Raw genomic sequence first — 14,426 nt, forward strand, 5'->3', positions numbered from 1 at the left:
TACATAGCTTGACAACACCCAACTGTGTTACTTCTTCTAACCCTAAGCTGTGTAACTTTACTGGCCTAAACTCTACCTATAAAACTTTACCTTAGGTGGGTAACTTTACCTTATGTACGAAACCTGAAGTACATAACATGACAACGGCCAGCTGTCTTCCTTTTCCTAAATCGTACCTACTTATCTTAACTTGCTTAAACCTAACATACATAACTTGACCTTAAGTAGGTAACTTTACCTTAAGTATGCTATGTTCAGTATCTAACTTTACATTAAATATGTAATCTGATGCTGCCATTTACATTATGCTTATTTTTTCAATATTATATGAATCACTGTATGTGCATTTTTGTAGGATACTATATGAGTCACTGCATGAGGGCATGTTGGCCTGGTTTATTAAGACTTATGTGTGGCTTGACTTTGCCTGACAGAGGAGGTAACTGACCTCACAGACCAGCTCTCAGATGGAGGTAAAAGTGTCCATGAGCTGCAGAAAGCAAAGAAGAAGATTGAGATGGAGAAAGAAGAGTTACAGGCCTCGCTGGAAGAGTCTGAAGCAGCTTTGGAGGTACAGAGCCCCAGCAAATCTGCCTATTAGCAGTAGTACTTGGAGTCTGTTGTAATGTCAGTATGTGCTATGTGCCTATGCCCTTATTTCCTTCCTTCCTTCCTGCTAGGCTGAGGAAACCAAGGTGCTGAGGCTTCAGCTGGAGTTGTCCCAGGCTAAAGGAGACCTGGAGCGCAGACTTCAGGAGAAGGAAGAAGAGGCAGAAGCAGCTAGGTACCTCAGTTTCCTCTCTGTCACTTAACCCTCAGACATATATCTGACTCCAAATTTCTTTTCGTAGGTATGCGCGATATATATCTGTCTGATAAATTATCAATTCATAATGGCAAATTTTAATAATTATTTATTAATCTGATAATAAGTGGCTATCTGGGAGGTTTTTTTTCGTTGCTGACAGCTCTATCACCCAATATTGGCCCAATTTCTGACTGATCCTGAGTCTAAGTTAAAAAACAAAGGCTGATCAAGCTTTTGCTGTATTGGCTCCGTGGCTCCATAACAACCTCCTTTAAGCATGAGGTCAGCTAAAACTGTGTATACTTTGAAATTTTATCTTAAAGGAATAGTACAACATTTTGGGAAATCTGCTTTCTCGCCAAGCGTTCGATGCAAAGAAAGATAGCACTAATATTGTTTCAAACACATCTAAAGCTCAATAATAAAGTCTTTTTTTGTTTGTATCATCTTCAACTTGTTAAAAAAATGGTTTTCCACAGGTAATGTGTGGGACTATTTCTTGTCCTGGTGGGGTTATTTTCTGGAATCTGTGCTGGCTGCCTGTTAACCTCACGGTGACAATTGAACTCAAGGAAATAACTCCCCGTGAACAAGAATCCAAACAAGAGTCCTGCACAGACAAAACAAACCAGATGGCATGCTAATCAATGAGCTCTAGAGGCCCAATAGGGAAATGTTGTTGCTTTAAAACAGAACCAGCCAGGCTAGCTGTTTCCCCCGTTTCTATTTTCTGTGCTAAGCTAACCAGCTGTTTGCTCATCCATCCTCTCATCTAAGTCTCAGCAAGAAGGCAAATAAGTGGATTTTCCCAAAATGCTGCATTATTGCTTTAAAGCCAAATTAGCATTTCTTAAGGTGACAGTTCACCCCCAAATCAAAAGTACATATAGACCTGTTTTAAAACTGCATGTTCCTTGTCACTGTTTTATTTTCCTACTTCTGGAAATCCTTTTGTGTGTCTTGTTTGAAAAAAGCTCTATAAATAAACTATTACCTCAGGCACTAATACTCTGTAATTTTGTTTCCTCTAATCGTTTCATGCTGCCCTTTATCTTCCGTTATCCCTCCAACAAAAATCGTAGGTTATGATCTTTGGAGGTAAGGCCTCAAACTGTTCTCTGTCTCTGATCAGAGCTTGTTCATGTTTGTAAAACCATCCCTCTCCTCCTCTGTCAGAAAAACCCACCAGAGGGCGCTGGAGTCCCTGCAGGCCAGTCTGGATGTGGAGGTGAAAGCCAAAGCTGAGGGGCTGAAGCTGAAGAAGAAACTGGAGGCGGACATCAATGAGCTGGAGCTGCAGGTGGACCTGCTCACCAAGAGCAACGCAGAGCTCAGCAAGAACAGCAAGAAGATGCAGCAACAGATTAAGGTGCGATAAAGCTGTTTTGTTTTGCTTTTTTACATTCTCTGCTTTCCATGGAGGCTTACTCAGTGAACAATTGTTCCTTGTCCCAGGAGCTGCAGGCCCAGTTGGAGGAGGAGGTACGGAGCCATGAGGAGTGCAGGGAGGAGCAGGCGGCCGTGGAGCGCCGCTGCGCTCTGTTGGTCAGTGAGGGGGAGGAGACTCGTGCAGCCCTGGAGAGCGCAGAGAGGGCCCGTAAGGCCCTGGAGACGGAGCTGCAGGAGGCCAACGAGAAATACAGCGACCTCAACAACCAGGTGATCCGCTGTGTGTCCTGCAGCTGACCCGCATCGGCAGAATTATCGCAGACCGGTGACTTCCTGAATGTTTGCTCTTGTGTGTTTAGTTCCAGTTGGCTCTGAGCGGGAGGAGGAAGCTCGAGGTGGATCTCCAGACTCTGCAGCAGGAGCACGAGGAGCTGCAGGGAGAGCTGAGAGGAACCACAGACAAGTCAAAGAAGGCCAGCTGTGAGGTAAAACGTGTTCATGAGATATACATACACTACATGTTAACCCTTTCAAACCTGAAGCGACGTCACCTGTCCGGTGCTGCTTTCAGACACCTTTCACAAGTATTCAAACATTGAATTGGTGCAGTTTCCTCCAAAAACATGGGGAAAAGGCAATGAACAACTTTGTAACAAATGTTTCACAAAATTCACAAACTTATTTTGGAAAAGCACAGACAAAGTGTCCAGGGAAAAAAGAAAAAAGCTAGGTAATAACTATATAATTATTTTTTATTATTTATTATGATGTAAGTGATTTTTAAGCATTTTTTCCCAGTCCATTAACTATTTGCTCTTTCTTTATATATATATATATATACACACAAAATTGTCTTTATTTTTCTTTTTTAAAGTAATTTTAAGGTAATTTTATTGGATTTCTTGCTAATTTTGGGCTCATTTTTAAGCACTTTTTCCAGTCTATTTCCCAGTTCTTTTTTTATTACAAATGTCTTTTTCAGTCTTAGTTTATTGAAAGTGAAAGTATTTGAACTGGCTGCCTCTTTCAGTTGGCGCGAGTGGGGGAGGAGCTGCGTCTGGAGCAGGAGCACACGCTGCACCTGGAGAGAGTGAAGAAAGGTCTGGAGGCTCAGATCAAAGACATGAGCAGCAGGCTGGATGAGGCCGAGCAGATGGCTCTCAAAGGAGGCAAGAAGATCATCCAGAAGTTGGAGGGAAAGGTACGCGCAGTTTGGTTTGTCAGCAGGTTGGTCCAGAGCGAGACGTTTTGACAGCTGACAGCCTGATTGACATGAAAGCTTTTCAGGGTTGAGCACACAAAGCTTAGCTGTGCATTAAAATAGTATTAGCGATGTTAAAGGTGTACTGTCGGGGTGGGGCACCAGGAGTTGGGCACTATGCTTCAGTGATGACACCGTCCTGATTTCAGCGGTAACCACCGTGTGAATGCTGTGCAGAACAACTGTGGTTAGCTAGTGTGTGGGAAACACTGACAGGGACTCGTGAACTGCATGTGTGGCTGAACCATCCACCGCAACATCTGACAGACAAGCTTGGATAGAAAGACACAGTGTAGTGCACTAAAACACTGAGTCTGTTTTTTTTTTCATCTGAAATCGTCCCATTTCAAAAAATACAGCCTCACGTTGCGTCAATGAGTCCAAAACTTCTGTCCTCTTTAAAGTTTTCTGAACAGGTTTGATTTTCTGCATTGTTTGCATCTTTCAGAAGTCTTTAGCGAGTTGTTTGGCCAAGAATCCAAAGTAAAATGTGGCGGCGGGATGCATACGCGACAAGACAGAGGGATGAGGTAACATAGTATAAATTCAGAGCTTGGACAGCCGATTTTTAACAGGTCAGATAGTAACATTCAGGTGGATGATTATGAGGAGGAGAATGTGGTCCGCACACAAACACACAGAGAGCCAAAGTGTGGAGACACAGGAGGACAGCTCACCCTTCGTGTAGCCGTGGTACCAAACACAAGATGCGGGCAGAGTGGCGACAGCCAGACAGATAACTCCAGGAGAGAGAAGCAAGGGAGGGAATATGTCTTTTGATTTAGTCTCATGTTGTGAATTTTTGCAATGACAAGACAATTAAATGCTTAGATTCGGTGTGCAAAGTTTATCTGTGTAATTGTTTTTCTGGATGACAGATAACAAAAAAAAATTCCAAAAAAACAGACTCAGTGTGCAAAGACATGTCGCAAACAGATAATACTACACACACTTGCATCAATCTGTTCACAAAATGCACTTTTCAAGAAAGATTTTACATTAATATTATTTTCTACCTTTATTGAGTTCTTTTTTTACCATCTTAAGTCCTAATAATAAGTATCAAATATTCATTCATTTTCAAAATATTAACCCTTTAAGCCAGGTTTTTGTCATGATGACAATGTGTTTTAAGAAAAAACACAAAAACACAAAAAATGAATTATTTCCAATATACTACATGCAAAGTCGATGATTATTATTTTTTGATTATCACAGACTAGGATATGTCAATGGTTAGTAGCAACATTGATTGTGTCAGTGCACCCTATAGTATGCATTTTCTGGATATGCCAAATATGATAAAAATGTTGTCATCAGATGAAAAATAGTAAAAATGACGAAGTCCAAGGCAAAAGCCAGAATGACACCCAGAAAATAACACAATGCATGTTTTTATGCTTTGATGGCTGTGGGATCAAAAACTGCAGTTTGAACTGGTTTCAGTGGCGCTTTTATTGCACTTATAAGTATGAATGTCACAATTTTGTTTTCACAGTGTATTTTAGACTTATTGTAGGAGCTGAGCTGGAAATTCCAAAACAAAAATACACAATCTTTCCAAAATTTATGCTATACGTATGAAGGTGAAAATGATCAGAAAAAGAAGATTGAAAAGCTCATAAAATGTGCCAAACAGTCCCTAAGGTTTAAAACACAGATTAACAACATTTCCACGATCATATTTCTTCTGTCCAGCCCTAAAGAAAATCATACTGGATACATACATCATACTTGATTTACAGGAATTTTTGAATGGGCATTCCACCACCAATTTTTTACAGACAAAGATCAGTTTACTCGTTGTGAGGAGTACCTGTGAGCCTAAAAAAACAGCTGTGTAATGTCTTATATGTCTCTGGAGGAACTTTGATAAACGTAAACCCTTGATGATGAATCATCAGTTAGAGTCATTGTTGTTTGTCTGTGTGCAGGTGAAGGAGATGGAGCTGGAGTTGGACTCTGAGCAGAAGCGGCATGCTGAGACGGTGAAGACGCTGCGGAAGAACGAGCGTCGGCTGAAGGAGCTGCTGTTCCAGTCGGAGGAGGACCAGAAGAACCAGCAGAGGATGCAGGAGCTGGTGGAGAGGTTGCAGAACAAGATGAAGGCCTACAAGAGACAAGTGGAGGAGGCCGTACGTTGCCTCGTCCTCTTACTTTCTCCAAAACCTATCTGATACACAGCGCACGTCTCTTTGATCAACTCTCGTCTGTCTGTCACTGCAGGAGGAACAGGCGAACATGAACTTGGCGAAGTACAGAAAGACCGTCCATGAGCTGGACGACGCCGAGGAGCGAGCTGACATCGCTGAGTCGGCGCTCACCAAGATCAGGACCAAGAACAGAGGCAGCTTTGGAAAAGGATACTCGTCTGTAAGTACTCGCTGACACACGGCTGTAACATCCATCAGCCAGATCAGCAGCTCAAGACTAACATGTCGTCTGCTTTACCATTTTAAAGACCATTTAGAAGTAAATGCTAACCGTCAAGGAGTATATTTTTGATTTAATTTCATTTATTTTATTTATAATGACAGCACACATTAATCAGCACTTTTTGTAAATGTGCCAGTGTTAACCATCTGGCTTACTTTCAGCTGTAGTCACAGAACAACGGCAGCAGGACGCCATACAGACAGCACCAGTTACAGCAAACAGGAGCTCCCAAGACAGAACACAAGCAGTGGCAATAATAATATAATAATAATGTTGCTATATGAAGTGATTTGCATCCAACAATTGTAACAATTGAACCAGAGTAAATTTCTGTGCACCTTTGAGCCACATCTTTTTATGTGGGGATAAAAAGACAATTACTTTAGTGATCCTGTCGTATCGATGTTTTCGTTTCCAGTGAAATGTCTCCACAATTATTTAATGGAATTTTTATAAGTTGAATAATTTAATGTACTAGTGTGTGTATTACCTAAAAAGACAGCTGGTGCACCACCAGTTTGGAGAAGCAGGCTGAAGTACCGACAAAAAGTCCAATATTAGTTTAATCATACAGTACATTTAGAAGTATTTTCATCGCTGATCCGTGCTGTCAGACAGTCCTTTCTTATGTGTCTGAACACAAGCAGCTCCCGTGTTCTGCGTGGTCAAATTACTGCTAAATTATTCAGTTATGGTAGGTAGTACATTAGTAACATTTGTATATTGGATCACTACCATTTAAGAAAATTATTTGACTTAAAATTTTACTTTAAAATCAACTCAGTTTATTGTTTTTAAAGATATATTTTTGGGGCTTTATTTGATAGGACAGATCTAGCGTGAAAGGGGGAGGGAGAGAAGGGATGACATGCAGCAAAGGGCCAAAGCCGGACTCGAACCCGGCGCCGGCTCTCCCAACTGAGCCCCAGATTACACTGCTTTTTGAGATTTGATGTAATTCTGTGTTTGCTCTGAATAATGACTCTGCCTTTGATCCACCAGGGTTACAGCACTCCGTACCCCGGCCTGGTCCGGTCACCCAGCTCTGTGGGCTCAGAGGGCCGAGGAGAGAAGATCCTCAACGATGACGAGTCGGTCAGCTCCCTCATCCCGGCGTATCTCAACTCTCTTAAGAAGCTCATGGTTGATTAGAAACCCCGCAGTGACGTCATCACAGTCAGCAATTCAGCTGCAACACTCCAGGTGCCACATCACACCGACTCAAATGTCCTTTGAAGAAGTGAAACAGAGCGGCTGAAACTGCAGTTTCTCGACACATTCAGACCTTAAACCTTAAATGTGCGTAACCTGTTTGTGTCGACTGTACATACCCACTGGACTTTTCTACAGTGTACCCATTCCTTCCTCTTTGTAACGACCGCAGTCTGTAAGATCACAGCTTTAAGAACACATTCCAGCTTTAATCCAGCAAATGTTTAAATCTGCTTCTTCATGTCATATTTCTGTAAAAACGATGGTTCCCGGTGAGGGCCAACGCGCTACAATGACCCAAAACATTTCCATATAGAGAAACGTGCCTCAGCTTCAGAAACAATGCCAATCCAGAAATGCTTATGGAAACAAATACAACAGTGGAAACAGCACATTTTTTATCTGCAGCATGTTTCACTTGTTTCACTTGTGCTCCCCAATTGCATTTTTAACTGAACGTCCAGCGTTTTTCCGTTACATGTGATTTAATATGTTTTTGTGCAGAGTCCGTGTGGCAGTAGCTGACTTTTGAATGCACGTGCCCCCTTGTTTTATTCAGTGTCCCCTCTGTAGATTTAGAGTTTTTTAGTGGTACGTGTACACAGCACAGGCGGAGCTCTCCTTGAAATCTTTTCTCCTCAGCAGCACTTTATTACTCACGAGGTGGATAATTGATCTGTGAATCTGTTCAGAGCTGATCAGATCGGATAGATGGATGAGAGGAGCAGCTGCTGTGTGTGAAAGCAAACTTTTAGACTCAGCAGAATGAACAGTTTGACTTTCAGTGTGTCTGATGTTCTGCTGCTCCATCTAAGTACGCTCTGTGCGCCGAGAGTGTGGTGCTGTAAATAACCAAATGGTATATGTAATTCAGCAGCGCTCCTAATAAACCTTCCAGCTCCAAAAATAGAAAATCAATTAGTGGCAGCAGTGTTTTAAAAGTGGCAGGCTGCCCCAAATATACGGTTGTTTGGGAGACCCTGATAAGTATTTGTTGAGTGTTTGCAGTTAATTGATTTGTTTTGGCGTTCAGCAGCATGTTTTTCCACATTTGCAGCATGTTTCTGATGTATTTATTTGGATTTCTGCATTAATTTTTTAATTGTTACTGTGTCTGAAGCTGCAGCATGTTTCTCCTAGTGAAATATTATGGGCTGCTGTTGTGCCTTTGCCCTTGTCAGCCACCATAAAAAACATTAAAAACAGAACTGTACTGTTTACTGTAAAATCCTCATAGGCAGCACTTTATTACAACCAATTTGAAGTCATTTAATAGTCTTTAATTAATTATGAACATTATTGACAAATCATTTATTTAAATTTTTAAATATTTCGTAAAAAAAAAAAAAATGTTTTTAATCGTAACCATAAACTATTCATCATTTCTAAATAGTGTACAGTGATAAACTGTCCAGACAGTGTTCTCTCTCTTCAAATCATGAAATACTAAGGCTAAATCAACATAAGTATTATTATAATAAATATTGGGTCATTAATAATTAGTAGCGATGTCAGTGTTAATATGTTAACAGCAGTGTGATTTAGGTCTAAACATAAAGGTCCTGTGCTGCTGTTTTGTACTTTGGACACACACCAGTCAAGCCGCTGCAGTTGCTTCGTGCTTCTCGCTGTTGCACTTATTGAAAATAATAATAATAATAATAATAATAATAATAATATATAATAATATAATAATTCGCTTTAAAAAACGGCTCAGTTGATAAGTCAAAAGTAAAAAATACTCTTTATGTCAAATGGAATTAAAATAACAGCAAAACACTTTGAAGTATTACCACAGATCTGAGGATGAAACTTAATCAAAGTTAACTACAGCCCTGCTACATGGTAACTGACTGCAGACCAGTCAACTTCGGAGTCTAGTGAGCGTCCTCAGGTTGACAAGGACTGTATTAGACAGAATAAGCACTTTGACCTCTGAAGACCGCTCTATCGTAGCAGTGCAGCCTCTGATTTGAAAGAAACCAGAGACAACCTCAATCTAAAAGTCAAGATCTGTGCATTCATTTGATTCTCAATCAAAACACTAAGAATTGATTCACTTTGTTTATAAAGATTTCAGAACTGTTTTAAAATGCAAAATAATCTCATTTTAAAAGTACAATTAAAAATGTGTTTAATAGCAATTTATTGAATTTTCGTTTGACAGCACTGAATAATTAACAGTAAATTTAATAATGGCTCACCTTCACTCAACAACAAAGTGAAGCTTAAACTGCCGCTCGTGCCAGCTGACCTCAGCTGTAAGCTAGTTATTGTTTTCAGCTGCTACAGGCTGGAGGGAGAGGTCACCTTCAAAGAAAGCATCTTATTCTGTAGGTTCAAGACTAGTTACTTTTGTAATATTTTTTTACTAGTTAGAGCAGCTATGAGGCCAGCAAATATCTAGTATTTTAAACAAGGCTAGGCTAGCAGATTAGCTTTTGTTGATTCCTTACAGTTCACTTAACCCTTACATGCCCTTCCTCCAAAGAACACAACATTTATAATCTACAGTTATACATGTTACTGTATGTAGCCAATATTTCCTACCCCCCCAGAAAGATGCGTAAAAATCTTTGGATATACACCGTCAGTTTTAGCAGAAGCTAATATGTGTACAGTCAGACCAGTTAAACTATTTAAATATAAAATAGATTTAAATATATAAATATATATATAAATAAATGATTTGTTCCTAATTAAATGGCTTATAAATGACTTCAAACCAATCATCATTATAAAGTGTTACCAAGTGAAATATGCAACAAGGTGCCATCAATACATGAGATATTTTAGGTCAACAATAACAAAAGCAAAGTCATTATATTTTACCTTACCTGTCTGGCAAAGTCCAAATGTATCTCTGAACTTATTTCTTTATTATCGCTTCCTAAACCTGTAACGTGGCTCGACCAAATCACTTTATTGTTGAATGTTTAAATGTTTTTTAGGAAATAAATTCCTTTTTTTTCATGTATTAAATATGCCTTTATCCATTTTGTGGTTAAACATAAACAAAATTCGGAAAGCAAAAAAAAAAAAAAGAAAAAAACCAGGAAAGGAGCATTTTACGACATAAGATACATATTTTCATTTTATTAATGAAAAATCCAACCTAGCTGTTAATGTACAAAAGCATCTGAACACTCTTCTGTCAACAGTCGAGTAAAACTGAGCAGTAATACCAGACAAGACGAGGCTGTGAAAGAGCATTTTGTACAACATGTAGCTTCTGCAGGCGGCAGCACTGACACTGAATTTCCAAAACTATAGAATAAGTAAGAGGGTTGTTGTTTCTGTTGCATATAAAACACATCGCATGTTCCATATATTATCAGTGCCAAACTTTTGTATCTGGTGTCTCTGTGTGAGACTATTTACTGTATTTTACATCCTTGATTCGGCCGCCTCCTTTCATTGCATATCACACATCTCATATATTTACACCAGGCTCCCAAAACACTCTACTTCCATTAGTCATAACATTTGTAACAAGCTCTCTTTAGAATACTTTTCATATGAACAGCAACTTACAGTATATTTACTAAAAATCATCTGGATATAAAGTGCAACTGGCAGATTTGTAATTCTTGATAGGAATGAAGTAAATCACAGGTGGGAATGATTCATTTTAAAATTTCTGACTTGTTTTGTGGATGTAAAAAAGTGTGGCCACATTTGTGATTTTAGTCACAAAACTATTGACTGTTTGTTAAACCTCGATCGAGTCCGAAAATGGTAATTTACTGACAATCAGCTCAGCAGGCCTGTCAAACTTTGGATTTCTTTGTATAAACTAATAATAGCAATACTCTCAGGGTTTCCACAGTCATGGAAAACCTGAAAAGGGCATGGAATTTCACAATCACAATATTCAGACCTGGAAAAGTCATGGAATTAGTAAAAATCATAAAAAGTTTTGGCAAAGTCAAAAGTTTTAAAGATTATTTTGGGGGGATTTATCCCTTTATTGATAGGACAGCTGTAGGATGACAGGAAATGTGGGAGAGAGATGAGGAATGACGTGCAGCAGAGGGCCACCGGCTGGAATCGAACACGAGCAGCTGCAAAGGCCTCGGCATATGGGGCGCACGCTCTAGCAGGTGAGCTAGAGGCTGCCCTAAGTTGGGGAATTTTTTTTCTAGGTAATGTAATATAACTGCAAATTTTTTTTCTGTAGCTGTTGACTTAATGTATCTCTAGTTTACATCCATGTGTGACATTTTGTTAATCATAATTAATGTTTTTACACTTTGTCCACAAAAATGTGTGGGAACCATATTATGATTTTTGAAGTTACATTAAAAATAAATTTTAAAAAAACCTGTTCAAGAACATCCACTGCATGTAGAGCTGCAAATAATGATTATTTTTATTTTCAGATTTTCCATGACGGTGGGAACCCTGTATCTCAGAGTTAAGAGCTATCATTAGCAGCTGTGTCCTGCTCTTTATGTGTTTTGAGAAAGTTAACACTCCAAAATATCCAGCTAAATATGTTATTTGGCCAAACTCTGAGGTTATTTCTGATTCACCTATCTTTCTCTCATGAAAGTAAAGCATACTGAAAAAAATCTATCAATAGCATACCAAACCTATATTAGAACAAATCCCATTCTAATTACATTTTTGATTATAGTGCTAGGGCAAGCTAGCTGAAGGTCAAGACTTCATCTTAAACCTGTTAGCTAAGTCAAAGTCTTTTAACGTCATGTATGTGGCCATTTAAGACCCCTGAACAGATTTCTAGTTTTTTAATCAGATTGGAAACTTCTACAAGGCACCTGGACAGAGTTTTAGCATTAGCTTACACAAGCAAATTATCACCAAAAAATTCTGCTAGCAACAGCTATAACTTTAGCCAACAAAAGCCAGAAATGATGAGCTACATTTGTTTACCTCTGTGTGAAACCATGTATGTAGCCATTTTAAGAACCCTTAATAGATTTCTATGTTTTAAACAAATTGGAATCTTTTAAAAGGCAGCTGGAGAGAGTTTTAGCATTAGCATTAGCCTACAAAAGCAGATTACCACCAAAAAAGTCTGCTGTACAGTTGTAACTAAAGCTAAAAAATCAAAAAATAACAACCTACATCCGTTTACTTCTGTGTGAAACCATGTGTATGGCCATTTTAAAACCCCTTAACAGATTTTAGTTTTTTAACAAATTGGAAACTTTAGAAAGGCTGTTGGACAGTTGTAGCATTAGCTTACACAAGCTAATTACTACCAAAACTAGTCTGCTAGCAACAGCTGTCACTTAAGCTAACAAAATCTAGAAATAATAAGATATATTTATTTACTTCTTTGTGAAACCATGTGTGTGACCTTTTAACATTTAATCCCTTAACAGAATTAAAAGAAATTTTAAACAAATTGGAAACTTTTAAAAAGCAGATGGAGAGAGTTTTAGCATTAGCAGTAATTTAGCGCCAAGAAGTCTGCTAGCGACAGCTGTAACTTTAGCCAACAAAATCCAGAAATAAGCTACGTTTGTTTACTCCTGTATCAAACCAATGACCTATTGATTCAAAAATATAATTGTTTACTTTTTGCAAACTTTATATGTGCCATGTGGGAACTGTACATTTGACAGGCATAGCAACTGTAAAAAAGTGGGAGGCGGGGCTTAGCAAACAGTCAATACCTGCACCCAGTGGAAATTAGTATTAAAATACTTTAGTCTTATTCTGGTCCACAGTAATATCACTCTTAGGTCAGAATGCAGTTTGCTTAGCAGCATCTGGTAAATATTTTTTGCCAACAACTTGCAGTACTTCAGTTACGTGTGTCAACACACCTGTGGCTTCAGAGAATGACATCACAGAGCAAAAGCACATACAAACTGCAGTGTTACACTGCTGCGTGACATAAAGCTATTCAACATTTACAGGTGTTAAATGTTCACTGTTTGCTTCTTCATCTGCCGCACAATTCACACTCAAAGTTTCCGTATCCCTGCGCCGTCTCAGCTGAGCATCAGCTTGCATAACAGAAAACCACGACCTGTCACTATCTGACATCTTCATTCATCACTTAGCAATACTCCCCAAATACTGACATCATCCTCAGCAGGTTGCTGATGGAGTCAGTGAGTGCTGATTGATCATCCCTCAGTCTGTTAGGAGTCACAAGTGGATCAGTAGGGGGGGCAGGGGGGGAGACCCCAGCACAGTTTTCATCTCCCAGTCAGTCCTCAGGCGTTACAGCCTCTTAGCCAGAGGGGAAAAGTGTTCATGTGCAGAGCAGTCTAACAACACTAAGGTCAGATCTCTATGTCCACTGGCCTGATCTCTCCAGTCTTATTCTCCTGCACCCACAGCTCTCGGTCTTTGGCCGGGTCCACACACTGCAGCAGCTGGTCCACCGGCTCCATCGTCTGGATGAAGGAAGAACAGTGGAGGTTTGAGCTCAGGTCATATCACAGGTTTACTTTGGTCAGTGGGCTTGCACTGTGACTCTTGAGTTCCCTCTGCTGGTGGAAGTTGGGTGTTCAATTTGAATGTTCTCACATGAAGGGAATTTTGTTGATTTCTTCATGTACAATACGTGCTAAAGTTTAATATAAAGTAACTTGTGCACGTCATCATGGTTGTGTCATAAGACACTGTATCACGTCACATGTAGCTGCTGAGTCTCAGCTGTCAAGGCTGACATTGGATGTATAATTTACAGTCACTTTTTTATGTGTACAATGCTATGAGATTTTTTAACATGCTGTACTATAATTCTTCTTCCATTTTATGACAAACCATACTATGGCCTATGACACATTGACATAAGACTGTTTTTGGTTTTTTTTTTAAAAACATGACTTTTTTTGGTCATTTTTGTGACATACTATGTTCTGACTTTGTATTTTTTGTGACATCACTCTTTTTGTCATTGTGGACATACTATACTATGACGTATGTCATTTTTGTTACATACTATAAAATGGAATTGTTTATCACATACTGTACAATTTTTTTTGTCATTTTCTCACTATTGTGACAAACTACACTGAATTTATTGTGCACTGTACTGGAATTTCTTTTCAATAATGTTTATTGAAAAGTGCTGTATGATGACATTTTTAATGACTTGCTATACTATGGCTTTTTTATCCTATTTTGGATGACATTTGGGTCATTTTAGTCAAAAACTATTTTTGAAGACGTACTATCCTGTGAATTCATGGATTTTTGGATGATACTATGACCTTTTATGTGCCATTTTGCATGACATATAATACCATGATGTTTTTATGTAATTTTGGATGGCATACTATACCAAAACGATTGTATGCCATTCTTGATGACATAATATAGTATTTTGGA

General features: G+C 39.0%; 2 protein-coding genes across 5 annotated transcripts in view; one reads left to right on the plus strand and one right to left on the minus strand.

Moving 5' to 3' along the window:
- Positions 1-10,088, plus strand: part of LOC121959152 (putative uncharacterized protein MYH16) — a 69,030-nt gene extending 58,942 nt beyond the window's left edge. For all 3 annotated transcript variants that reach the window (XM_088069640.1, XM_088069639.1, XM_088069641.1), the window contains exons 15-23: positions 435-571; positions 681-784; positions 1,985-2,177; positions 2,264-2,467; positions 2,557-2,682; positions 3,228-3,398; positions 5,393-5,593; positions 5,685-5,831; positions 6,897-10,088. In XM_088069640.1, coding sequence (XP_087925766.1) covers positions 435-571; positions 681-784; positions 1,985-2,177; positions 2,264-2,467; positions 2,557-2,682; positions 3,228-3,398; positions 5,393-5,593; positions 5,685-5,831; positions 6,897-7,046 — 1,433 coding nt within the window. In that variant the 3' untranslated portion in view covers positions 7,047-10,088. The remainder of the gene's footprint in view (positions 1-434; positions 572-680; positions 785-1,984; positions 2,178-2,263; positions 2,468-2,556; positions 2,683-3,227; positions 3,399-5,392; positions 5,594-5,684; positions 5,832-6,896) is intronic.
- A 94-nt stretch (positions 10,089-10,182) lies between these two features.
- The window catches only part of gas7b (growth arrest-specific 7b), an 81,570-nt gene continuing 77,326 nt past the window's right edge, over positions 10,183-14,426 (minus strand). For both annotated transcript variants that reach the window (XM_042508462.2, XM_088069642.1), the window contains exon 14: positions 10,183-13,486. In XM_042508462.2, coding sequence (XP_042364396.2) covers positions 13,373-13,486 — 114 coding nt within the window. In that variant the 3' untranslated portion in view covers positions 10,183-13,372. The remainder of the gene's footprint in view (positions 13,487-14,426) is intronic.

The sequence above is a fragment of the Plectropomus leopardus genome, chromosome 19 (assembly GCF_026936395.1).
Source record: "Plectropomus leopardus strain MGB_pleo_1.0 chromosome 19, ASM2693639v1, whole genome shotgun sequence".
Lineage (NCBI taxonomy): Eukaryota > Metazoa > Chordata > Actinopteri > Perciformes > Serranidae > Plectropomus > Plectropomus leopardus.